Source organism: Talpa occidentalis, unplaced genomic scaffold, assembly GCF_014898055.3.
Source record: "Talpa occidentalis isolate TD23 unplaced genomic scaffold, MPIMG_talOcc4v2.1 talOcc4.4, whole genome shotgun sequence".
NCBI classification, from domain to species: domain Eukaryota; kingdom Metazoa; phylum Chordata; class Mammalia; order Eulipotyphla; family Talpidae; genus Talpa; species Talpa occidentalis.
Genome location: NW_023604295.1, coordinates 125,882,936 through 125,910,145, shown reverse-complemented (window position 1 = coordinate 125,910,145; position 27,210 = coordinate 125,882,936). Strand labels below are relative to the sequence as shown.

At 35.3% G+C, this 27,210-nt stretch overlaps 1 protein-coding gene across 2 annotated transcripts; it reads left to right on the top strand.

The window, feature by feature from the left end:
• The first annotated feature begins 1,786 nt into the window (after window positions 1-1,786).
• AADAC (arylacetamide deacetylase) lies at window positions 1,787-26,870 on the top strand. Of its 2 annotated transcripts, XM_037524712.2 has the most exons (7): window positions 1,787-1,901; window positions 11,274-11,415; window positions 12,424-12,711; window positions 17,628-17,850; window positions 19,873-19,942; window positions 23,211-23,382; window positions 25,950-26,870. In XM_037524712.2, the coding sequence occupies exons 3-7, from the start codon at window positions 12,574-12,576 to the stop codon at window positions 26,544-26,546; spliced, it is 1,200 nt and encodes a 399-aa protein (XP_037380609.1). In that variant the 5' UTR covers window positions 1,787-1,901; window positions 11,274-11,415; window positions 12,424-12,573; the 3' UTR covers window positions 26,547-26,870. The 2 variants fall into 2 exon arrangements, with proteins under 2 accessions (XP_037380609.1, XP_037380610.1); XM_037524713.2 differs by lacking the exons at window positions 1,787-1,901; window positions 11,274-11,415 and having other exon boundaries at window positions 12,202-12,711.
• Window positions 26,871-27,210: the final 340 nt, after the last annotated feature.

Sequence of the window (27,210 nt, the reverse complement as noted above, 5' to 3'; positions counted from 1 at the left end):
TTTTATTTGAGCTAGGTTTGCTTTTTGATAAGAAAATTATAACCTACAATTTCTATTACTTATACTTATTAATGGGATTTATCACTAATTTTCAATGTTCTTTAAATTAACTACTTTATATAAATGAGTAAGAAGAGAAAAAAATTAAGAAAATACTTCCATTTATAATTGCATCAAAACAAATTAAATACTTAGAAACTAATCAAGAAGATGAAATATTTATGCAAGGAAAATTATAAGACACATTAAAATATATAGAACAAGACAAAAGAAATGAAAAGATACTCCATGATCATGGATGAGGAAAAGTAGCATAGTCATAGTGATTATATCACCAAAAGCCAAGCATAGATTTAATGCAATTCCCGTTAAAATTCCAATGATATTCTCCCAGAGAATAGAAGGAGAAAAAACTTAAAATTTATATGGAAGCATAAAACATCTTAAATAGCTAAGGCAATTCTGAGAAAAAAATAGGAAAAATGGAAGCATAGTACTACTTGATTTTAAACTGCATTGTAAAGCAACAGCTATTGAAAAATATGGTATTGGAATAAGAAATGGACACATGGATAAGCAGAACAAAATCAGAAGTCCAGAAATAGATCCATGCACATATCAATACCTAATCATGACAAGGAGGCACAATCACACAATGGAGAAAGGAGACTTTTTAAAAATGGTGCTGGGAAAACTGGAGGGGCACATGTATAAGAATGAAGTTGAATCACTCTTCTGCTCCATAGGCAAAAGCAAATTTAAAATGGATTAAGACTTAGATATAAGACAAGCAACAACAAAATAGAAGAAAACTTTGGTGATATATTCCATGATGTCTATGATAGAGACATCTTTGAGAATTAGTCCTTAGACCCCTGTGGCAAGGGAAATAAAAGCAAAAATAAATGATTGGTACTAACTGAAATGAAAAACCTACACAGCAAAGAAAATATTATCATATTAAAAACAGATCTGACTAAATGGGAGAAGATATTCATTCATCACACATGAAAAGCCAAGGCATGCAAACGAATATGCAAATATTCATAAGGACAAAAAAATCCCAAACAACTTAGCTAATACGAGGAGTAGGTAGTATGAATAGCTAAATTTCAAAAGCAGTTATATAAAACCAAAAAAAAAAATACATGGAAAATTGCTTGTCATCACTTCTAGCAAGGAACATGTAAATTGAAATCACATGAGATCATTTCACTCCCACGAGAATGGCATACATCAAACAGATTAACAAATTGGTGGAGAGAATGTGGAGAAAGAGGACCCTCCATCCATAGCTGGTGGGAATGTAAATTGGTGAAATCATTTTGAAAAATGTCCTGGACTTAGATTAAAATACTAGAAATGGAAATATCATACATTAAAGTGATTCTACTTCTGAGTATCAGTGCAAAGAACATGAAATTTTCAGCTCAAAAATTTATGTGTTCCACAGTGCTTATTCAGATGCAAATTACAGAAGACCTATATTAACACAATTTAAAATAAGGGGATTTATTGTACTACTGTATAATGAAAAGTCAATTCCACAATGACTGATGTGGACATGTGTAATGTCACCGATTCCGATTCAGGATCTGTACTGCAAAGTTTAACACATCAAAGCAATTGGCTTTAACTTATGTTTGACAGAACAGTTTGCACTAAATTAATTCTGCTTAATAGCCTTGTTTTCAAGGTTTGATGTTTCTTTCTAACAGCCAACAATGCATTTTTTTTTTTTCCTGTTTAAAGAAAAATGAAGAGAAAGAAACCTGCTAAACTGGTATATATGATACAGTTAATCATGGAACTTTCCGCCTGTTTTTTCTTCCTGATTGCTCCACCTCTGGTAAAGATTTGCAAAGTGATGATCTAGTCTAACCTTTCTCTTGGAGGAAAAAGTTAAGTAACAATTTTATTTTATTTTATTTTATTTTTCGAGATTTATTTATTTATTTATACAAGCACTGGGTACAGTCAGAAGCGTGGGCGGGTGAGTGAATTCACCAGAGCCAGAGCAGGGAACAGAACAGGCAGATGGACTGAAATACACTGCTGAGGGGAGCAGCGGGCGTGGCAGGAGAGGTCTGCGTGCCATGTGGGGCCCTTGCCAGCGGCCGGGGGATCGAACTGGTGCTGCAGAACTGTGGGCAGCTTTGCAGCCCAGCACTCAACTGTTGCACCACCAGGGGAGGCTCATAAGCAACAATTTTATAAGAATTTCCTAAGCAAAGTGAAAATTAATGAGCGTTAAAAATTAATGAAAGTGACAAATCATTTTGTAAAATGAGCTTAAGCTAAAGCTAGACTCAGGAAATATCTGTAGCTTTAAATATTTTTAATTAAAAAGAAACCAAACTAGTGAATGAGCTATCTTTCAAGAAACTAGTAAAATAAACTCCCCAAAAAGGCAAAAAAAAAAAATAAAAACCTTGAAGGGAACAAAAAATAAATTACTTGGAGCATACTTTGAAAGATGCTGTTGAACAAGGCAAAAGAAAAAAGAAAGGGTAAGGAAGAAAGGTGAGGAAGAAAGGAAAAGAAAGAAGAAAAAAATGTGATAAATAAGCTAGCATTTTTTTCCTGGGGTCTTAAACTGCCACTTATTTCCATCTATTGTTTTCTTCCTACTGTCAAATAATAATACAAAGACTATACATTTGTTTGTTGTTGTCTTTTTAATGTTGAGTTAACTTGTCAGGCAGAGTACACATACCAGATAAGAAAATCATTGAGGCTTCTGCTGAGAATGAAAGCAGACACTTTTATTTATTTTATTTTTTAATTTATATTTTACATCATTGTGTATTCCCCGTAAAATTCCCACCAATTCACCTGCAAACCATCACCATAATCCCTTGTGTTCTTCTTTCCCTGTTCCTCCCCCTCTCTCAAAGAATGTCTCTGATTTATGGTTGCCTGGTAGTTTGTTTTATTATTATTTTTTTCCAGATCTCTTATTTGATTCCCCTATATACCTCCTATAAGTGAAACCATTCAATATTTTTCTTTTTCCTTCTGGCTTATTTCACTGAGCATGATTCCTTCTAGTTCCATTCATGTTGTTCCCAATGGCATGAGTTTATCTTTCTTGATTGCTCAATAGTATTCCACTGTATATGTAAGTATACGTCTTCTTGATGCAGTCATCTATTTTGGGGCATTTGGCTTGTTTCCATATCACTTTTAAACACAAGAAAGTGAAGGTGCACAGTCCACAAAGGTTGTGCTATTTCAGAACTGAAACCCAGCTTTCCAAAACCCAGCTTTCCACATAGTGTAAATGAACCCAAATGTCTCTCGACAATTGATCAAAAACAAGCTCCATTGATCACTAGTGAGGACACATCTTCAGTTAGATTCAATTCAGAATTAACAGGGTCTCTTAAAGTCCATGGTTTTCTGAAAGCATTGTGTCAAAAGTGTTGTACTGAAACTCAGCATGAAGTTTTGTTTCTCTTCTGGGCAAATGCTGCTATTAGTTGAAGTTTTGTCTTTTATACCACTCACCCTCTGCAGGAATTTCTTTGACAATCCAGGAAACAACAGTTATCCAATTCTTCATCTTGCTTTTCTAAAAAATAGAATCTTCAAAAAAAATCTTTCATTCAAGTCAGAAAAATCAGCTTAAAGATACATACATCTAGACATTTTCGTCTCTCATAGAATTCAGTGGAGTTATTTAACAACCGTCATCAAGGTTATATATTAACCAAGACAGAATATCAAAGAAAAAGAAGTTATAAATTAACCTGAGAAATACACCTTAAAATGGGGCTTACAAAGTCTACCTCAAAGTCCTTTATTTTACAAAGTCCTTTCTCCTTTCTCTTTCTCCAGTCTACTGAACAACGGGCCTTTTTTTTTTATTTTATGTAATTCTTACATAATTTTTTTTTTTTTGCACAATGTATGCATTTTCATTTTGGTTATATTCCCCATACAATTCCCACCCCTCTTATTCTGACTCTAATCACTTCTCCCCCCACCCCCCACCATAGTGTGTCTCTGGTCTATAGTTGCTTGTTGATTTTGATTTTTACTTTATTGCAATTAGTCTTTTTCCTGGTCCCTATTGCAATTAGTTTTTTTCCTGGTCCCTTATTTAGGTTTTCTAAATTCCTACTATGAGTGAGACCATCCGGTATTTTTCTTTTTTTTCTGGCTTATTTCACTGAGCATGATCCCTTCCAGCTCAATCCATGTTGCTGCAAATTGCATGTGTTTATCTTTTTTGAATGATGAGTAATATTCCATGGTGTATATGTACCACATCTTCTTGATCCAGTCATCTATTTTTGGGGTTTGGGTTGTTTCCACAGCTTAGCTATTGTAAACAGTGCTGCTATAAACATAGGGGTGCAGGTGCCCTTTTGAATTAATGACTGTGTCCTTTGGATAAATACCTAGGAGTGGAATTGCTGGAGCATATGGAAGCTCTATCTTTAATAGGTTGAGGAATCTCCACACAGCTTTCCATAGTGGTTGGACCAGTTTGCACTCCCACCAACAGTGTAGGAGAGTTCCTTTTTCTCCACAACCTCGCCAACATTTGTTGTTGCTAGTTTTTTTAATATGTGCCATTTTCACTGGTGTAAGATGGTATCTCATGGTAGTTTTGATTTGCATTTTCCTGATTACAAGTGATGTTGAACATTTTTTCATATGCCTGTTGGCCATTTGCATTTTCTCTTTGGAGAAGTTTCTTTTTAGCTCTTCTGCCCATTTTTTGACTGGATTATTTTCTTTGTTGTTGTTGAGTCTCATCAGCTCTTTGCAGATTTTTGTGATCAGTCCTTTATCATTAGTGTTGTGCGCAAAAATGTTCTCCCAGTTGGTGGGGTTTCTCTTTGTTTTGGTTATTGTCTCTTTTGCTGTGCAGAAGCTCTTTAATTTGATGTAGTCCCAGTTGTTTATCTTTGCCTTCACTATCACTACTTTGGGTGATGTGTCTGTAAAGATATTTTTGAGGTGCATGTCATATAGTGTTTCGCCTATGAACAACGGACTTTTTAAAGTCTTAATAAATTTAGTTACCTTTGCAAAGATTTCCATTATTCACTCCAAACACTCCATTTGCTACTTAGTGATTAAGATATTTGATTTGCATGTAATTATTTGGCTTTATTAAAGATATAATAAAGCTGAAGGTATATCATTGAAAATATATCAAATTTTTTTAAGTTTTTTATTTAAAGATTTATTTTATTTATACAAAAGCTGGGGTACAGGCCAGATGTGCGCTAGGGTGAGAAGATTCACCAGAGACAGAGCAGGGAACAGAGCAGGCAGACTGATGAAACACACTGCTGAGGGGTGCAGCAGGCGAGACAGGAGAGGTCTGCTCACCATGTGGGTTGCTCTGAGGCGCGGGGGGGGGGGGGGGGGGGGTGGGGGGGGGATCAAACCGGCACAGCAAAGGCTGCGGATAGTTTCACAGTGCTGTGCCCAACTGCTTGCACCACAAGGGAGGCCCAGAAATATATCAAATTTTTCTGTGGATTTCTTTATCTTTTTTTAGGAGAAAATGTGTATTTATTGTATCCTCCAAAATTTTTGAGAATATCATACTTTCTTCAAATTGATATTCCACAAATATTTGTCCAGTGACTATCTGATGATGTAGTAATGAAGACAAATGTCACATAACTTGAGAGAATGTGAAAATTCATTTACACAATAACATGGGTATTGAGTTATTATCAGCAGTGCCATTCCTTGATTCCTGCACATGACAAACTGGTTTGATATTGAGGAAACTGGCTGGGAATTTAGATTATGATTCTGTGGGATGCTTGCCTAATTTCTATTTAGTCAGGTGTTGATATAAATTGTATTGAACTGCAAATTATTATACTGTTTTGCCAAAGAAACTGAAGAGTTATAAAATTGAAAACATCTTTTTACCTTCTGTATTGGAAATCCTCATAGCATATTACAGCTACATATCCATCCCAGATAATGTCGGGGAACCATGGAAAATAATGCTCTTTTAAAAACAACAACATATTTGTTAAGAATGGGTGTCTTGGTGGTGGGGACAGTATGACAACAACTGAAAGGGGAGGCTTTATACTTTTAAAGCACAAACAGTGAGGTAAACCAATGTTACCTCAATAAAAAAAAAAAAATCTTAAAAGAAATTTTAAAAAGAGGGGCTTCCCTGGTGGCTCAGGGGTTAAAGATAGTGCTATCAACCTCTTGCCAGCCACTGCAGCAAGAGTAATCCCAGACCAGGCAGGAAGCTGAACCACATGGCACAGCAGTCCTCTTCTGTCTTACCTGCTGCTCCCCTCAGCAGTATTTCAGTAGATCTGCCTGTTCTGTTCCCTGATCTGCCTCTGGTGAATCCTCTCACCCCGCCCCACACCGCTGGCTTACACCCCAGTTCTTGTATGCATAAATAAAGAAATCTTTAAAAAAAAAGAAATTTTAAAAAGAGAAAATACTTAATAAGCAAGGGAGACAGGCCTTCTAAGAAGGTTTCTAGTTTATTTTGAGTTCTCCATATCCTTTTTTTTTCTATTGTCAAATTCTACTGGCTTCTTATTTTGCCTCTGAGTAATCTCAACATAGATCACTGAACAATGAACAAGGAGGCATTCAGATTATAATTTGAAAATGATTGATTCTAATGTCAATAAAGTTAAAAAAAGACATTGCTTTTGTTTTATTTCTTCTTATGTGTAATTTTTAAATTTCATACAAAATTCACAAGTCATATGTTTGAGCTTTTCTGTAGTTTACTATGATATTAAGCATTAATATTGGATCTGCAGTATATGCAATAAGCATATTTTGTTATTAAAACATACCGTAGATTTACTGAGTAGAATGCTTAATAAAAATTGAGTGGCAATGATAGAGAGCCTTTCTACTATCTTTATAATTGTTAGGGGGAAAGGATGTCCTAAAGCTAATTCCATACAGGCTTTGTGGACTCCACCCCCACCCCAGGCCAAAGCCAAAGACACTGGGAACTCCAAATCCCATCACCACAAAGGGAAGGTATCTGGGACCTGATGGTGGGGTTAAGCAGCCAGGTTGATATAAAGGCAGACACGTGGGCTTTGGGGGTTCCCCCATTTTGGCTCTCCGCCAGCTTGCAGCTCGGGCCAGCTCTGAGAGTGCCTTTGGGTTTCCAGGTCGGCGGATCCGGTAGGATGCATTAAAGACTTTATTTCCCTATTTTCTCCCTGAGTTGTACATTTTCCTTTTCCCTTGTAAATAAACCTTTTATTAACCTTTTGTGTGTGCCTGTAGTAGAGTATTAATAAGTCCCTTTTAAGCACTCGGGTGAGGACCCACAGCCAGGAACCCGTTCAAAATCGGGGCTGCTCTATAACATTATAACTACTTCATTGGTAACCTGAACAAATTTTTTTCCTCTAACCTCTTACTACAATATATAACCTCTATCTCCCATATATATGATATAATATATAGCATAAATAATATACATTATTATACATGTACTATATATATGCTATATATATATACTATAATATGCAACAATGTTGTAGTATACAGCATTATTTTTTTGCAAAGAAGAACTGGGGTATAGGCCAGAGACAGAGCGGGGAGCGTAACAGGCAGATTTATTGAAATATACTGCTAAGGGGAGCAGCAGGGGAGACAGGAGTGGTCTTCTGTACCATATATGGATTAACTCGCTGGCCAAGGATAGAACTCAAGTCCTAGCAGTGGTACCGCTGAGACTTAACCCCTAGGCCACTAGGGAGGCCCTACAGTAATTTAATAATAATTAAAATTAATTGCACATTATGTGGCCAAAATTAAAACAAGATTTCAATCCCCATGAACATACTCAGAATTAGAAAACTCAGAGCGATTCATCATGAACCCAAATCCTGGAGTTTTTCTGTATATTTAATGACTTACCTGCATGTAAAGGAATATTTATCCAAGTGGAAGAATGTCTGTGACTTCCAAACTTTCCATTGTGATAAAGATCCTAAAATTGCTTAAGGAAATAGTTTTGGAACTGAAATGGCAAACAAAATCTTATCATTAATTATGTTTTCACGAGCAAATCAAGTTTCTTATCAAGAGCTTGGGAAAATATTCTAGTTTGGATATATTTGATTCTTGCCAAGTTCATCTGAGCTTTCCACTAATATATTCCTTTCCAAAAATCCTGGAATCCACTCACAAACTTGGAATATTAGATTTTAGTATCACTGGCACTATGGACACTGAATAATTCAAATTGAATAGAAATGCAAGAAATTTTGTGTACTTGATCTCATTAAAAGAACCTGACCAAAATGTATAAATTATGAATTATATTGTTATTAAATATTGGGAGACAGAGGACCAGAAAAACCTATCTTTATTGCTTAAAAAAGCATTATACTTGCTAAACAAGAATTAAACCAATTGTAAATCAATGTAGCATATCATCGTAGCCATTCAAATATGGCAGTTTCTTGACATCACACTCTAGCATTTCTCACTGGAAGTACTAGCCATTGTTGCAAGGATTGGTAAGGTGCCAGTTTGTGAATTTCCTATGCAACTCTAAAACTATTTATCAGAGAGCCCTTGTACATGACTTTCAGGCTCCCTCCGGAAACAGAAGTTTCTCTCCCACAGATAGCCCTTTAACCTGAGTCATACAGCTGCTATTACTAAGTCTGGGAATGTTTGCAAAAGGCTAAGAAAGTATCATATGTTTTTAACATTTATAACTGCCAGTTCTGTTGTGATTTTTGTAGGTGCACTGGTGAGCTCATGGTATGGGCTGGCATATGCTCCATTATGGATGCAAAATTATAGTCTAGCCCCTCATCTGTGCACTGTGCCATCTAAGATATGTATATCAAAGTGGACATCAGTATTGGCTACATAATTTGTGGGGCCCAATTCAAAATAAAAATGAGGGACTCCCCTTCAAAAGTTCAGTTAAAAATAGTACAAGTTTATTTTCCTTTAAAAGCATTTTATTACTGATGAAATATAATAGAAGCAATAGTTACACATGAATAACAACATAATGTAACAAATTGCAAAAATACATGCTGATACAGCTTTATATAATGCAATATATAGCAATCTATTAATATGATGCTTTGATCATAAAAATGTTTATGAATTTTTTTCTGACTTGCTTTTCTGTATATTAATTGATTAGGTCATCAAAATCCATACATTTAGCATTTCCATTTTCAGTTCATATAATAGAAAGTGAAATCAGTTGCTCTTGGCAAACACAGGATCACAATTAATTTTTAATGATCATTAATTTTGTGAAGGATAATTCTGTGGATGCTTCTGCTATATATTGTGATGGTGTTGTGATATATAGTAATATAATAATCTGATATAATAATCTGATATATAATAATATATAATAATATATATAATAATATATAATAATCTGATCAATTATTCCAAAAGATGAATTTCAGTACATCTAGAGCTGGCTATTCTTGTGCAACAATTTTTCTAAAAGTATTTTGATTCTTCATACAAATCAGTTACATGTAAGCTGAATTCAATTTTTTTTTTTAAAGATTTATTTATTTATTTATACAAGCACTGGGTACAGTCAGAAGCCGGGAGGGTGAGAGAATTCACCAGAGCCAGAGCAGGGAACAGAACAGGCAGGCTGACAAAGTACACTGCTGAGGGGAGCAGCTGGCGGCAGGAGAGGTCTGCGCGCCATGTGGGACCCTCACCGGTGGCCGGGGATGGAACCGGCGCTGCAGAGGCTGCAGGGCAGCTTTGCAGCCCAGCGCTCAACCGCTGTGCCACTGGGGAGGCCCTGAATTAAATTTTAAATGTACATTTATACAAAGGAATTTTAATGTTTTCTCTGACATATTGAACTTGCGGAGGTTGTACAAAAAACTGCATTTATGCATTCTATAACTTTTATCTTCAATTAAAAGAAAAATTAATTTTTTAATTGGAAAACTATATGGAGGGTCCTCAAAACACTAAATATGGATCTACTATATGACCCGGCAATTCTACTGCTAAGAATCTACCCAAAGAACACAAAAATAGTATTTTAAAAGGAAACCTGCACCCTTATGTTTATTGCAGCACTATTTACAATAGCCAAGATTTGGAAACAACCCAAATGCTCCAAAATAGATAGCTAGAGCCAAAATTTGTGGAATGGAATATTATTCATTGATCAAAAAAGATAAGCTCATGACATTTGTGGCAACATGGTTAAAGCTGGATGGGATTATGCTGAATGAAATAAGTCAGAAGGAAAAAGATAAATATTGGATGGTTTCACTTATATGTGGAATATAGAAAATTCAAACAAAAGGTCAAAAAAAAAGACAAAACCAAAACTTGCCAGCCGATGTTAGATCTGAGGCATACAGCAAGGGAGGGGTCAATACAGGGAAGGGACGAGCACAAGGGACCATGGCAATGGATCACAGTGCTGTGGTGATGGAGAACTAGGGGACTACACGTGAGGGGAAAAATCAAATACGTACAAAAATGAACAATGTAAGAAAATAAACAAATAAATTTAGAAAAAAGAGTTTTGTTTTATATCTATGATGGTGGTTGATGCTTTATACCTGAGAATTTCATGCTTGAGGTTGCTGTGAATTGTGACCTTTCCTTTCTGTAATTTAAATTTTCTAATTGCTTATCTCTAGTATATAGAAAGTCGATTTTTTTATATTTATCTTTTCCGCATTTATCTTGTTTAATTCACTATTATTTGTAATAGCTTCTTACTAAATTGTGATTTTTTATGGATAATTATGTCATCTATGAAGAAAGAGTTTAAATTAGTTCTTTACAATATGGATGCATTTTGTGTCTCTTTCTTGCCTTATCACAGTATGTGGTTACACTATAATGCTGAAGAGAAAAAAACTGAGAGAAGAAAAACACTTGTCTTTTTTTTTTCAAAGTTTGTGGAGAGATATTCAGTTTTTAGTTGTTTGATATTAGATCCAGCTGTTGTATAATTTACTCTTGTGTGATTTGTCATCTATCTTATTTGGTGACTTTAGGACAAGAAAGTGATTGTTGACTTTTGCCTAATATGTATGCTGCATATATTGAGATAATCATATTCTTTTATTTATGTTGTTTATCCTGTGCATTAATCTTCAAAGTTTAATCAATTTGGCACTCCAGAGATAAATTCCACAATGATATGCAATACCTTGCACATTTTGCTTTTCCTGTATTGGCAATTTGCTAATATTTTGTCCAAGATTTTGATTTATGTCCATGAAGAACATTGATATATATTTCTTTGTCTTCAGCAGGTAGTGGTTTGGCTCTTGTTGGGAGTTCAGGAAGATGCCAGAGCTCGTATGCCATTGCTATTAGGAAGCAAGTCCCTTTGAGGAAATCTAACCCTAGCATTACAAAGAAGAGTGTTGAAAGTGGGATATAATCAGAGATGTAGTAAGCATGTTGTTCACTACTATAAAAATCAAACTAAATTTAGTATATTCCCACAAATTGAAATGAACCTAACCATTTTAACACTACAAAACATTGTAACATTACAAAAAGATGGCTTTCTATGACTGTTGAGTACTTAAGTCAAGTAAATGAACTTAAAGTAGAAAGCACTATAAATAGTGCTTTAAACATAATCAGGTTATTTTACTGTTTGTAGTAATATTACATTTCAGAGTAAGACAAATTTTAAATAATATCAGCCAAAAAAAATTCAGGATAATAAAGATATACAGTTAATGGGTGCTAAACCAAATACAATTCCAGGCTTTCTTGTGCTGAAGAGTATGTAGAGTGAGCAAAGACATAATTCCATAGGCAAGAAACAGATACTCTATTAATAAGAAGAAACTACCATGGCAAACAAGAAAATTAGCTGTGTACCTTTGTTGAGTCCATTGACCTTTTTTTTGCAGCAATCTTCTAGTTTTTAATATTTGAATAGTGTCAATTTCATCAATGTTCAAGAGAACTAAATGATGGTAGCAGGTAATATTAATTAATATTACTTATAATTTATATTACTAAAGCTAATAATTAGTAATTAATATTACTAATAAATAATAAAACACTAATTATTATTACCAAAAGAGAGTGGTGCAAACCAGAAACCAGTGTGTTTAAACAGGTACAGGTCAGAAATCTATCAAGTGCACAAGTAGAAGTGTCATTGAGTCAGGTTGCTGGGTGAATTCTGGTTTGTTACCTTCATTTAAAAAACCTGCCTTAAGGTTGTTATTATAATGCTTCTACACTGCTTTTGTTAGGTTAAAGGACTTTCTCCCAATTATTGCTCAATACATGGTTGCCTAGGAGAATGCAAATAAGATTGTGGTTGCTAACAGAACTTTCTCAAGTTTCCTATAACTCATTGAACCTTGAACATGTACTTAGTGTGATTAATCCTGCAGAGTGAATGAAATTTAAACCTTTTTTTTTTTTTAATACCAGGCTTAAAGCTAAGTGAACAGCTCTATTCAAAAAGTAAGATAACTCTTTCAGGTGGCGCCAAGCAAACTGGCTATTCAGTAAACTATTCTGGTGTATCAACAAAGTTCACTTCCTGTGTTTTTGAAGCTTGAGGAGCATAGGCATTGAACCATGGGAAGAAAATCACTGTACCTTCTGATCTTGGGAGTCCTCGTAGCATATTATGTTTATATACCTCTTCCAGATAATTTTGAGGAGCCATGGAGAATGATGTTGACAAATGCCCATCTGAATACTATAGGACATTTGGTAAGTTTGGAATTTTATTCAATCAGAGCTGCATATTGAAAGACTGGAGCTGGAAAAGTAAATTTTACAAGATTTTGCTCATTGTTCTTTTGTTTTTATTGATTGATTTCCAATTTAAAATAAATGCTGTCTCTTTTGGCTATTAACTGTTTAGAAATATTGCTTATTTGTTTTGTTTGCTTTCAAGTTCATATGTCAGAGTTGTGTTAAAAGTATCGAGAAGAGTTTGTATAGGATAGGCTCTAGTTCATTTCTGAACATTTGGTAGAATTTATTGTGAGGCGGTCTCGTCCTGGGCTTTGTTTTGGGGGAGAGTTTTGATTACAATTTCAATTTTATTGCTTGGAATTAGTTTGTTTAGGTGTTCTATATCTTCTTTACCTAGCTTTGGATGATTGCATATTTCTAGGAATTTGTCAATCTTTTCTAGATTGTTGAACTTGTTTGCATATAAATATTCATAGCAATCTTTGATTATTCTTTTGACTTCTGCTGTGTCTGTTGTAATTTCTCCTCTTTTGTTTATGATCCTCTTTATTTGGGTTTCTCCCAGTTTTTCTCTGTGGGCCTGGCTAGAGGTTTGTCTATTTGGTTTATTTTTTTGAAGAACAAACTTTTGGTTTGTTGGTCTTTTGGAGTTTTTTTACATTTCTGTTTTATTTATTTCTGCTTTGATTTTTATTATTTCCTTTCTTTTAATGGCTTTTGGGGTTTTTTTTCCTAGTTCTTTGAGATGGGAGAGTTGGTTGTTTCCTTGAGTTCTTTCTTGTTTCTTGATGTGGGCCTGCTATATATTTTCCTCTTACTACTGCTTTTTCTGTGTCCCATACATTCTGGAAAGTTGTGTCCTCATTGTCATTCATTACAAGGGTAGTTTTTTTATTTCTTCTTTGGTCTCCTCATTAATCCAATTGTCTTCCAGTAGTGTGGGGTTCAATTTCCATGAAGTGGGAGGGTTCCTTGCTTTCTTTTCATGGTTTATTTCTAGTTTGATACCTTTATGATCAGAGAAGATAGTTGGTATGATTGTTATCTTAATGTATCTGTTGATGTTTTTCTTGTGGCACAGTATGTGATCAATCCCGGAGAATGATCTGGGTGCACTTGAGAAAAATGTGTGCTCAAACCTTTTTGGGTGCAGTGTCCTACAGATGTCTGTTAAGCCCATGAGGTATAGGTCTTTATTTACAGCTATATTGTCCTTGTTTATTTTTTGTCTCATTAATCTGCCCACTGGTGAGAGTGAGGTGTTGAAGTCTCCTATATGACATACATCTCAGAAACATCTTTAAAAACTCATCCCCCAAAGCAAAGAAAGTGAAGAAAAAGATAAACATCTGGGATTACATCAAACTAAAAATCTTCTGTACAGCAAAAGAGACATTAACCAAAACAAAGAGACACCCTACTGATTGGAGGAAAATTTTTAGACTCCATACAACCAATAAGGGACTGATCACAAAGATCTACAAAGAACTCACATGACTCAGCAAAAACAAAGTAAACATTCCAGTCAAAAAATGGGCAAAAGAACTAAACAGACACTTCTCCCAAGAGGAAATGCAAATGGCCAACAAATATATGAAAAAATTTCAACATCACTTTTAATCAGGGAAATGCAAATCAAAACCACACCTTATACCAGTAGAAAGGCACACCTTAAAATAAAACTGGCAACAACAAATATTGAAGAGGATGTAGAGAAAAAGGAACTTTCCTGCACTGCTGGTAAGAATGCAAACTCGTCCAACCACTATGGAAAGCAGTATGGAGGTGCCTCAAATTACTAAAAATTGAGTTTCCATTTTAAAACTGTACCCAGCAATTCCACTCTTAGGAATCTACCCAAAGAACACAAAAACACTAATTTGAAAGGATATCTGCACCCCTATGTTTATTGCAGCACTATTTACAATAGGTAAGCTATGGAAATAACCCAAATGCCCAAAAATAGATGACTGGATCAAGAAGATGTGGTACATATACACAATGGAATACTACTCAGCAATAAAGTCATGCCATTCACAGCAACAAGAATTGAACTGAAAGGGATTATGCTCAGTGAAATAAGTCAGAAGGAAAAAGAAAAATATCAGATGGTTTCACTTACAGGAGGAATGTAGAGGAACCAAATGAGGGAATCAGGGAAAATATAATATTAATAAATAAAAAAACAAAACTAGCAAGCAACTATAAATCAGAGACATTTTGCAGAGGAGGGAGAGGGAGAGAGATCAAAATGGGGCAGGAAGAGGACAAGGGACTATGGTGATGGTTCAGAGGTGAAATGGTGGTGGGAATTTTATGGGGACTACACCTAAGAGGAAAAACCAACATTGTAAAAAAAATGAACAATGATACACACACACACACACACAAATATCAAGAAGAATAAGCAAAGAGGCATTCATGTAGCTTTTATTAAAAATGCTGTGTTTAGGTAGAATTAATGTTATGAGAGTAGTGGCTGTGTGAAGTTATCATATCCTACATAAGGTTTGGTATTTAATTTCATCAACAAATTATTTGATTCCAGCCCTGTTAGAGACTTCTATGCCGTCCTTTTGGGATCTAGAGTATATGTTAAGGACATGTAAATTAGTTCTCAAAGAAATACTTCGTAGGCATCCTGGCTGTGCTGGGTCCAGGGTTCGCCACAGCAGGCATGATAAGCAGAAGTGGAAGGGGGAAGGACCGTGAGATGTCACGGCAAGAGGCTGCCTGCGAGAGCGGCTCTGGTGCCGGCTTGTATGAAAGGCGCAGCTCTTTAGCTCCTTGGGATATTGTCCTGTTACTTCTTTGGTTATTTTATTCCCTTCATTTAAAAAAAATCTCATTTTAGACTTTAAACTAGATGGCTGCTGTAACTCCCAGGGTGATCTCATATTTCTCATTTATTCATCGATGAAACAATTTAAAATCTGAATGGCACACAAGGAGTCTGCCTCCAGGGTTTACATTCTAGTGGTGGAGAAAAAGAGCAAGTTAGAGTCAAATGAGTGAATAAATTCAGATTAGAAGCGCTGTCAGAAGGTAAGCAGGGGAAAAAGAGTGGCTTCTGGGCAGATCACATGGACAGGGATGCTATCTGTGGACAGAGAAAGGTTGCAAAGAGAAAAACTTCTGGTCAGAGACCCAAACGATGAAAAGAAACCTGTCACCCTCAGTGTAAAGGACAAACATTTTCCAGCAGAGTCTGCAACAAGTTCAAAGGTTTCAGCTGCAATAAATAAGCTCAAGAAATCACAGGAGATATTTGGTAATAATGGAGAGATTGTTACAATTTATGTTAGCTGTCATATCATCTGGTGCTTTGGGGTAATGGCAGTAAGTTTGATTTAGTTTCCTGTGCAATGCAGAGTTACAAGTTTTAGAAAGCAGAAATATTTTTATCATATTTGATCTCTTTGTACTACAATTTATAAAAAGTTCTTGATTATTTTTCTTTGAGTCTTGTTATTAACTTCCTTAAACTTATTTAAATAGTCATTTCTATTTTTGATTTTTTCTTCTTCTCTGATAACTGTTTTTTGCAGCCTGCCCATGATTTCTGAATGAAATATATTTTCAGATATCTCAAAGGATAGTTAGATTCAAAAAGTCTTAATTTATTTTCTCATCCCTGATTTTTTACTCTTGATTTTCTTGGATATAGATTGTTAAATTATTCTGTTGATATAGATTGCTATCCTTGGTTAGTTTGGTTGACTTCCCTCAAACGTCTGGCAATCTTTAAGAATCTATTTGTTATTAAAAGACTATATTATGTACATTAAATCAAGAACTAAACTGCTGGATTTTGAATCTTGGTAATTGTCATTAATAGAAGCATGATTTTGGATTACTTAGCAACCTCCCCGGGTTCATTTTTCTTACGTTCGAGTATGATAATATCAACTTTATATATATAAGTACATTATTAATATTATTGAGATTGAGACACAGAAAGCACGAAAGACAATTACTTGCTCTAGGGTGAAGGGACAGGATGCAGATGACAGATGGTCCCTCTCTTCCCTTCGCCATTACTTCACTCCCAACCCACACCCAGATCTACTCCCCCACCCCACACCCAGCTTCAGAAAATACCTCCCTGTATCAACAAGAATGTCCTCAAAGAGAAGCTAACCTAATGTCTATGCCTGTAAGGGTTTTCCCTTTATTTGTTTGGGCATATATTAAGAATAGCTTTTACTCGTTGGACTCAGACAAAATTATACTTTCTGTTTGAAAGTGATTTTCCATTTGTTATTCCTTGATGTACTCTGTTCCCAAAGTACCACATGCAAAGCTCTATATCAACATTTACATTGTTGTATTAGTTTTCAACAGTTTACTCATCTGTCTCTCTCAAGTAACTCTGAGGTTCTTGAAATGAGCATTTCTTATTTTCATTTTGTAACCCTAAAGCTTAATAGGAATAAGGACTCTTGGGGAATAAGTACTAAATGGATGCTCCTGCATTTTTTCTTTTTAAAGATTTATTTATTTATTTATTTATTTATACAAGCACTGGGTACACTCAGAAGCAAGGGAGGGTGAGAGAATTCACCAGAGCCAGAGTGGGAACAGAACAGGCAGACCGATGAAAAACACTGCTGAGGGGAGCAGCAAGCCGCAGGAGAGGTCTGCACACAATGTGGGACCCTAGCCGCTGGCTGGGCATGGAACTGGCACTGCAGGGGCTGTGAGCAGCTTCTCAGCCCAGTGCTCAATCGCTGCGCCACCAGGGAAGGCTCTCCTGCATTTTTTTTAACCACTGTGAGTCCCACCACTTTCAGAGAGCAAAGAGAGTTTGTGGATGAGACTTTCATTCATTTTATTTGAGCAAACTAGAGGATGATATATGCTGATGTGTTCATAAATCTCTGATATTTGGAATGTGCATTCTAAGAAATGTGTGATTTCATTATTAGGCAAACTTTGTCCAACTACTGGGAATTAGCAACTCTATGGATTCCTTTAAGATATTTATGAGTTTTCTTGAAGTCTCACCAACCTCAGATGAAAATGTCACTGTGACTGATACAACATTTAACAACATTCCTGTCCGTGTCTTTATGCCCAAGAGAAAGTCAGAAGCACTGAGAAGGGGTTTATTTTATATCCATGGTGGTGGCTGGTGTTTGGGAAGTGCTGGTAAGTGAATTATTTTTTTTTTAAATTTCTTATTAGTGGAATATTGTGTAAAAATTTTATCAGAAGACAAAAGTTTTCTCTTCATTTGAATGACTCTAAGAGCATACTCTGCTCTCTGCTTTCTTCTGTGATATTAGAAAACTTTTGTCTTCTCAACTCCACCCACATTGATGAGAAAAGCCTGTGTATAAAGGGGTATTTGAAACTTCAATGAAGAGCAAAATGTTGCTCAGAGAACAAAGCAACTTGAAGACAAAAGAGAGTGCAGTATCTAAGCAGAAGGACAATGTTTACTTACTAAAGACATTATATTCTATTAAAATGGGATGCAGGTCAACTGAGAGAATGTAGGTTGGATTGGATTCTATATTAAGAACACTGAACTCCAGAAAGGGAAAATAAAATCAGTCCAAATAAGAAATGGTATAGCATTAAAATTAGGCAAAATTTGTTAATTGATATGAAAGAATATGAGCTGGAGAGGGAGAGAAGAGAGAAGAGAAGGGGACAGAAGGAGGGAATGCAGAGGAGAGAAAATATTATTTTCTTATTTCGATAGGATGATATGATGACAGAGAGGGTGAGGATAGATCCCTAAGGATATAGACTTAAGGTTTGATAGAGGAATAAGCAAGAGCAAAATAATGAGAAATTATCAAGAAGGTAAAAATGTAAATAAAACGGAAGCCAATGAAGGTGAGAGTTTCGAGAAAGAGTGATTAATAAGTACTAAATGGTGTAGAGATGTCAAATGAGTTAGGATGGAATCACATATCTTGAATGCTGAATTTTTATGTTAATATTGAGGATAGATTTGATGGTGTTTCCACATAGAAACATTTCAGCAAGCAAAATGCGAAATTTGCAGAGGCGGTAAAAATGATTATCGGTCTTAGAGTGGTTTAGTTGTGAAAGGAATAAGCAAGAGAAGAGTAAATTGAAATGAGAGTTAAGTAAGAGTACTTAATCTTAATACTTTTAATGTGGATACACATGACCAAGCTAGTAGAGCAAAGAAAATAAAGGTAATTAGCAGAGATACATTAGAGCAATAGATGGGCTAAAAGTATTGACTGATAGAAGACATCCCAGAGGAAATCTGAAGGAAGAATTTCAGAGCAATGGTAAAAGAATTGGATATGGACAGGAAGTTTGGAGACAGATAAAAATAGCATAAATCTTCCCCCTAGACAGTAATGAAAGAGGCAAAGACAGATGTCAGCTAGATAGATGTTTAGGATAGCAGTACGGATGCAAGTAATAAATCAAAGAGTGCCAGTGTTGTGTTTAGGAGAGCTTAGTTCTGTCCCACTTATTTTCAGATATTTGTACATTCTCCCATGCACATTTAGGTGGTCCTCTATGGTACCACAATTCTTTTTTTTCCCCCAAGATTTATTTATTTGTGCATACAAGAACTGGGGTGTAGGCCAGAGGTGCAGGGGATTGAGAGGATTCACCAGACAGAGTGGGGAGCAGAACAGGCAGATCTACTGAAATATACTGCTGAGGGGAGCAGCAGGCGAAACAGGAGAGGTCTGCTGCACCTTGTGGGTCAGCACCCTAGCCAGCAGGGAATCGAACTTAGGCTGTAGTGACTGGCGATAGCTTGGTAGCGCTGTTTAACCCCTGCACCACGAGGGGGCGTGCTACCACAATTCTTTATATCTCATTTGCTCACTCAACTGACAGCATATCGGTTAAGTGACTTACCTCTTTATCAATCTCTCTTCCAGTAAGGGAGTTGTATTCTTCATTCAAGAGAATGAAGCTGGCTTAGAAGCACCAAAGATCTAAGTGGTGAGGAGGAATTAGGAGGCTCAATGAGACTTAAATTATACTGAGTAGTGAATAAGTGGTTTCTTATGGATAAGTCCAGCATTAAAGTTGTTTCTCTAGAATTTTAAAGTAGAGCAGGTGGAGAATTGTCAGAACATGAAAACAATAGGATTTTGTAAAGGAAAGATCCTGTTCTTTTTTGTCTGTTTTCATTAATATCCTATTTTTATTCCATTATTTCAGCTTTACAGCATTATGATCTACTATCAAGATGGACAGCAGACAGACTTGATGCTGTCGTTATATCAACCAAGTAAGAACTATGTTGATTTGTTTTCAGATCAGATGATTTTACCAGGATTCTCAGCTTTATTGCTGATGTGTGATCATACCACAAATAAAGGAAGAAAGAGCTGAGAATAAAGGATTTTTTTTCACATAAGCTTAATGTACAGCTGTGGACATAATTATTTGGACTGGATTTTCTCTCATTATTTAAGTCAAAATCTTTAAGAATGCGTGCCTCAGTTCAGAGGATTACTTATAAAATTGCCTCATAAATAATTCTTTTTTTTTTTTTTAAGATTTTTTATTTATTTTATACAAGCACTGGGTACAGTTAGAGGTACCGGAAGGTGAAAGAATTCACCAGAGCCAGAGCGGAGCGTAGAATAGTCAGAGTGACGAAGTACACTGCTGAGGGGAGCAGCGGGCTGCAGGAGAGGTCTGTGCGCCATGTGGGACCCTTGCCTGGTGGCCGGGGATAGAACCGGCGCTGCAGAGGCTGTGGGCAGCTTCGCAACCCAGCGCTCAACCACTGCGCCACCGGGGAGGCCCCTCATAAATAATTCTTATTTCAGGTTATCATTGTGATGACAAAGTGGTGAAATTCCTGAAATGGACTTTGCTCAGTCTCTAATACCTAAATATTAATCTAAAATATTTAGATTCATTATTGCATTAAAAAAATAAGGCCAAGGCCTCCTTGGTGGTGCAAGGGGTTAAGACGCAACATATGAGGCTGTCCGCAGCCACTGCAGCATGAGCTGGATCCCCCACCAGGGAGCTAAAAGTACATTTTGTCTTTTAAGACTGTATAAATTATTACTAATTTAAATGAATCAACATAGGTTTCTAAGAATGTTATTTGACTTGCTGTCTTAAGAAAATCATCTTTAAAAAATAAACGAGGACACATGGTGCAGCAGACCTCTCCTGGCTTTCCTGCTGCTCTCCTCAGCAGTGTGTTTCACTCAGTCTGCCTGTTCTGTTCCCCACTCTGTCTCTGGTGAATCCTTTCACCTCTGCCTCCACACCTCTGGCCTATACCCCAGTTCTTGTATGCATAAATAAATAAATATTTAAAAAAATAATAAGGCCAATGAGCAGCATAAAGAAGCATTTAGAACAATTATCTGAATTTGAAAATAACACTTCGGGATAGTAAAGTTCAAGTAAACTGTTGGGTCTCCCTGTGTCAGGACTATATATACCTATTGAAACATAAGCTTCAGAAAATGAAAGAAAACTTAGGAAATAACAGTCAATGACCATTTATCAAGTTAAATGACTACTAGAAAGTTATAACATAGTCATGTAGTAATTAAATTTTTTAAAGTAATTACAAAATCCAATTTTATACTGTTTTGCATTCCTAGTTTATTTTTTAAAAATGATTTTCTTAAGCCAGCCAAAAACATTCTTAGAAACCTATGTTTGATTCATTTAAATTAGTAATAATTTATACAGACTTAAAAGACAAAATGTGCTTTTAAATTTTTTATAAACATAGGTCTTCCCTTTGGATATGCTTTTATTTATGTTAAAAGTAAATGACTATAAAAATTAGATGATTTCACTATAAAATTAAAATGGCAAATAGGTACATGAAATGATGCCCAATATCATTATCATTCAAAATGAGATACATCAATGAGATACCATTTCATACCCATTAGGATAACTATACGAAATATATACCTATATCAACAAATGTTGGAAATTACCTGGAGAAACTGGAATCCACCATACTGCTGGTGGGACTGTAAAATGATGTAGCCATTTTAGAAAACATTTTGGCAGTTCCTCAAAAGGTTAAAAATAGAGTTACCAGAAGTTTCAATCTGAGGCATATATGCAATGTAAATAAAAACATGTCCACACAAAAATCTGTAAGTTCATGGCAATATCATTCATAAAAGCCTAAACATGAAAAAAATCCAATGTCCATTGACTGATGGATAGATTAATAAAATATCCATACAATAGCACATTGAATGCTATTTGTCAGTAAGACAGGATCTCACCACATGGATAAATCTTGAAAATATTATACTAACTGAAAATAACCAGTCATAAAAGGCCACCTATTTCATGATTCCTTTTATATGTCCAGAGAAAGCAAATCTATAAAAATTGAAACTAGATTAGTAGCTGCCTTGTGCTGGGGTAGGGACAGGTGACAAAAGGAAATGAGAAGTGATTATTAAAGGGTATAGAGTTTATTCTTGGGGTGATGAAAATATTCTAAAGTTGATTGTGATGATGGTTGTACAACTGTCTATGTACTAAAACTTCACTGAATTGTGTGATTTAAATAGGTGAAATTTATGCTATATGAAGTAGTTATATTAAATTTATGAACTTATAAATATTAAAATCTATGAACTTATGTTTATCAAAAGAGTTAATACAAAATTTAAAATATATGCATACATACACACAAATACATGGTCTTTCTGTCATCCAAAATGTATAAACACTGACCAGTTTATAGAAATATATGGAAAGAGTGAAAAAGACAGTTTATAGAAAAGAATATGCAAATCACCAATAAACAAATGAAAATTTAATACAGGAAAAGGAAAGCATAAATTAAAATGATAAGAATATACCTCTAGATACCCAATATTACACCTAAAATAAGAAAGACAAAACATCAAATGTTGGGTAAGCACTTTCATAACTATCTGGTTTGACAATAAACTTGGTACAACTGCTTTGGAAAACTTTTGACAATAGCAGGTAAGTTTAACATAGATGCATAGTTCTCTCATCATGAGTAACATTTACAGGTATATATCCACAGAAATTTATATATAAGTTCATGAAAAATCATGTACTAGAATATTTATTGCAAAAACTGAAATGTCTATCAACATTTTAATGGATAAAGGAACGGTGGTATTTACACACCATGGAGTATTCTACAGGAAGACAGAAGCATGTAGCAATGTGGAAGAAGCTCAGAAATATAATGTTGAACAATTAAAACCAGAAACTTAATTCTGGCTCTATGGTTCCAGTTATTTAGGGAATAAAATAGGTAAAATGAACCTATTCGGTTTTGTCAGGTTAGTGGATACTTCAGGGGCTGGGAAAAGTAAATGGAAGAGAGGTTAAGACAGGACTGTAGGGTGCTAGCAATGGTCTATTTCACGTTCCAGGTGCTGGTTTTATGATTGTGTTCATTTTGGAAACTAAACGCGCTGCGTGCTGAAGATACATTTCTGACATGGATAGTAAGCTTTAATAAAAAGTAAAAATATAAATGACATGAAAATCATGTTTTCTCTCCACAGTTACAGATTAGCACCTCAATATCACTTCCCAATTCAATTTGAAGATGTATATAATGCCTTAAGATGGTTCTTACGCACAAAAGTTCTTGCACAATATGGCGTGGACCCCGAAAGAATCGCAGTCTCTGGAGATAGTGCAGGAGGGAATTTAGCTGCCGCAGTAACCCAACAGGTATGACGCTCATCATTTCTGTGTTTAAAAATAAATCTATTTATAAGCAGATCTATTTACTAAAAGATGATCTCTTTTGACATTATAGTTTAAATGTGTATAAATAAATATATTTAAACATAAATGCAAATATAAGGGTTTTAGTCATTGGAAATATTAAGGAAAATATTCAGAAGAAATGACTAAAATATCAAAATATCAATCTCTGTTCCTGTCATAGGTTTTTCATTTCATAATAAAATGACAATTCTCTAGATATATAAGTGATTTAAAATTTATATATTTCAGTAAAATATTATACTAGTCAGATGAGATCATGTATTTGGGAGATCAGATAATGATCTTATCAGCCTATAAGTGGTTTAGAAAGATCCAGTTATTTTCAATGGGAAATTTCCCTGTTGCAGAATAATCACACTACTTTTAGAAAATTATCAGCACATTCAAAGATGTCTATGCTGCATATAAAGAAGTATAAAATATTCAAAATATTCCCTTTTGTAAGGCTGGATAATTTAATCTCTCAAGAATAATACGCACTTTCCATAAGAGATTATAAATAGGTTTTGTTTTTATGAATGGGAATTAAAATTGCTATTGATTATTTAAAGTCTGAACTGTTTTCACATTTAGCAATGTTATCTGGAGAGGAAGCTACTTTTGACCTATAGGTGTGAAAGTTTGTGTTTTATTTGTTGATTTTAATTATAAAGTACAAATGGAAAACATTTTGTACAATTACTGTTGTTTTGTTTCTTATATTTATAATTTTTTTACGTTAAAAACATGTTTTGGCTTCTGGAGTCTGCTGGACAACTTTCTCAGAAATGAAGAATGTTATGTTTGGGCTTTGTTCCAGCCACAATGTAGGACAGCAGTTTTGAACTTCCTAGGCCACTGTGGGAATCATTATTGTAGGTTTCTTAATATAGCAGGAAAGCATTCGATTAGACATGAAGAAACTTGGATTTTCTTGATCTTGGCCAGGCTACTTAGCCTCTGTACTCACTCATTTCTTCATCTGAGGCAAAATGTTTCCTAACAAATTTGTTGAGTTGTTTTTGAGAGTTACAGGAATAAATTTATATCTGGAAGCCTGTTATTATCTTTAAAAAGGTCTCCAGTGTATCCAAAATGCTTTACTTTGACCATTACAGTTATAATGTGAGTAAATATGATTTGCAAACTATGTGGGAGTATATTCAATAATACTTTAATGTAGATGCACTTTAATGTAGATGTTATTTACATTCTGAAGTATAATGTACACTTTGAAACATATAAAAAGCTGCATTTATATATGTTAACTAAACTATGCAGGTAAAGGGGGACAATGATTAAATGGGGAGTGGGCTGTGAAGCTTTAGTGGTGTGTGCAGTATGATAACAACAGTTAAAGGGGGAGAGTCTGTGCTTCTAAAATACAAACAACATTGCAAACCAATGTTGCCTCAATTTAAAAAAATAATTAAAATATATTTTCTTTTTTTTTTTATTTTTTTATTTTTTTATTTTTTTTTTTTATAGAGGCATGTTTTATTTATTTATTTATTTGTTTGTTTGTTTTGTTTATACATGCACTGGGTACAGTCAGAAGCGCGGGAGGGTGAGAGAATTCACCAGAGCCAGAGTGGGGAGCACAGCAGGCAGAAGGACCGAAGTACACTGCTGAGGGGAGCAGCGGGCGGCAGGAGAGGTCTGCGCGCCATGTGGGACCCTCCTCCGGTGGCCGGGGAGCAGCCGGGGATCGAACCGGCGCCGCCGAGGCTGCGGGCAGCTTCACAACCCAGCGCTCAACCACTGCGCCACCGGGGAGGCCCATTTTCATGTATTTATTTATTTGTTTGTTTATACAAGCACTGGGCGATGTGGGACCCTCCTCCTGTGGCCGGGGAGCAGCCGGGGATCGAACTGGCGCCGCAGAGGCCGTGGGGAGCTTCGCAACCCAGCGCTCAACCGCTGCGCCACCGGGGAGGCCCATAAAATATATTTTCTAATATTCCATTCTAACTTATCAATGACCCTTTTTGCCCATTCTGTATTTGTGGACTCCTTGCAGACCACTGCTCTTAACAAATATTAGCACATTTACCTGGTATGGAAAAGAATGATTTTAATAAAATGTTTCTTACAGAAAGTCTGCCCAAGTCACTTAAAACAGTATATCAGTTCAGCATCAAAGTAAATCAGTAATCCCTATTAGACGATTCTTTCACTCCATGGTTGGGTCCATTGGTATACTAGTATATTTTTAAAAACTCTTATATTAAGCAAAAGAGAAAAAGATGAAATGTATGCAATTTTTTGTCCTCATTCTTTGTAAAAAAGGTAGTATATTTATGTCTGTCCTTTACTTTTCTTGGATGCTTTTCCTTAAATTAAAATAATTAATCTTAATTAAAATTAAAACAAAATAATATCTAGTTCTAGAAATTGATTTTGTATATTGAAAAGTTAGCCACTTAAATTTTGTTGAGATTATAAAGTAATCTATAGATTATTTTGTTCCATTTATTTATTATTTTAAAGTGATATATTTTATGCAAGTAATCCTAATTATTTCTCAGCTCCTAGATGATCCAGATGTCAAGGTCAAACTCAAGATCCAGTCTTTAATTTATCCTGCTCTTCAGCCTCTTGATGTAGATTCACCATCATATAGAGAAAATTCACATTTTCCTCTTCTGTCCAGATCGTCGATGGTCAGGTTCTGGAGAGAATATTTTACCACAGATCCATCCCTTGAGAAAGCCATGCTTTCCAATCAACATGTACCTGTGGAATCTCATCATCTACTCAAGTTTGTTAATTGGAGTTCCTTGCTTCCTGAGAGGTATATAAAAGGACATGTTTATAAGAATCCAATTTATGGTAGTTCTGAAATAGCAGTAAAATATCCAGGGTTGTTTGATGTGCGGGCAGCCCCTCTTTTGGCTGATGACAAGAAGTTACGTAGTTTACCTCTGACCTACGTCATCACCTGTCAATATGATGTCTTAAGAGACGATGGACTCATGTATGTTACCCGACTTCGTGATGCTGGAGTTCCTGTGATCCATAAACACATTGAGAATGGATTCCATGGAGCATTTTCATTTCTGGAATTTAAAATTAGTCACAGGCTTATAAATGATTATATTAGTTGGTTACATGAAAATTTATAGCAAAATATTTATCAATCATATTTTAAGAACAAAGCAAACTCAAGACATCAGAAAACCTAATCTAATCATGCCTGTGGAAGCAGCTGATCAATGATAGAAAAAAATGCAGCTCCAACTAGTAGGATTTACAGGTTTTATTTTCTAAAACAGTGTCAAAAGAAATTTTGCAAATGGGAAAGTTTATTGTTGGGCAAATTTTAGTGAAATTGAATAACGATGGAATTTCAAAACAGGTGATTCTTTTGGGAAAAAACAAAGCAAAACAAAATTCCAATGATCCAGCAATTCTATATTCAGGTATTTTTTTCAAAACAATAAAACAGGTCCACAAAACAAAACTGGTGTAAGTATGTTCATTTTAGCTTTATTCACATCACTAAAAGAATTGGTGGAGGGGAGGGACAGGATTCTCTAATATTGTTTGTCTTTTCTTTCTCTTAAACTTCCACTATTGAAATGTAATACTTTCTCAAAGACACTCCTTTCCCTACTTTTCCTCCCACCACCAAAGCTAGAGGTAATGTAGGGGCTAACATATTGCTCCTAACAGACTATCCCACCTCCAGCCTTGTTCAAGGGTGAGCAAATTCAGTACTGTAGGAGATAGCTGTTCTGTTGCCTGTTTCTATATAATCCTGATAATGGCTTCATATATTATAGAATA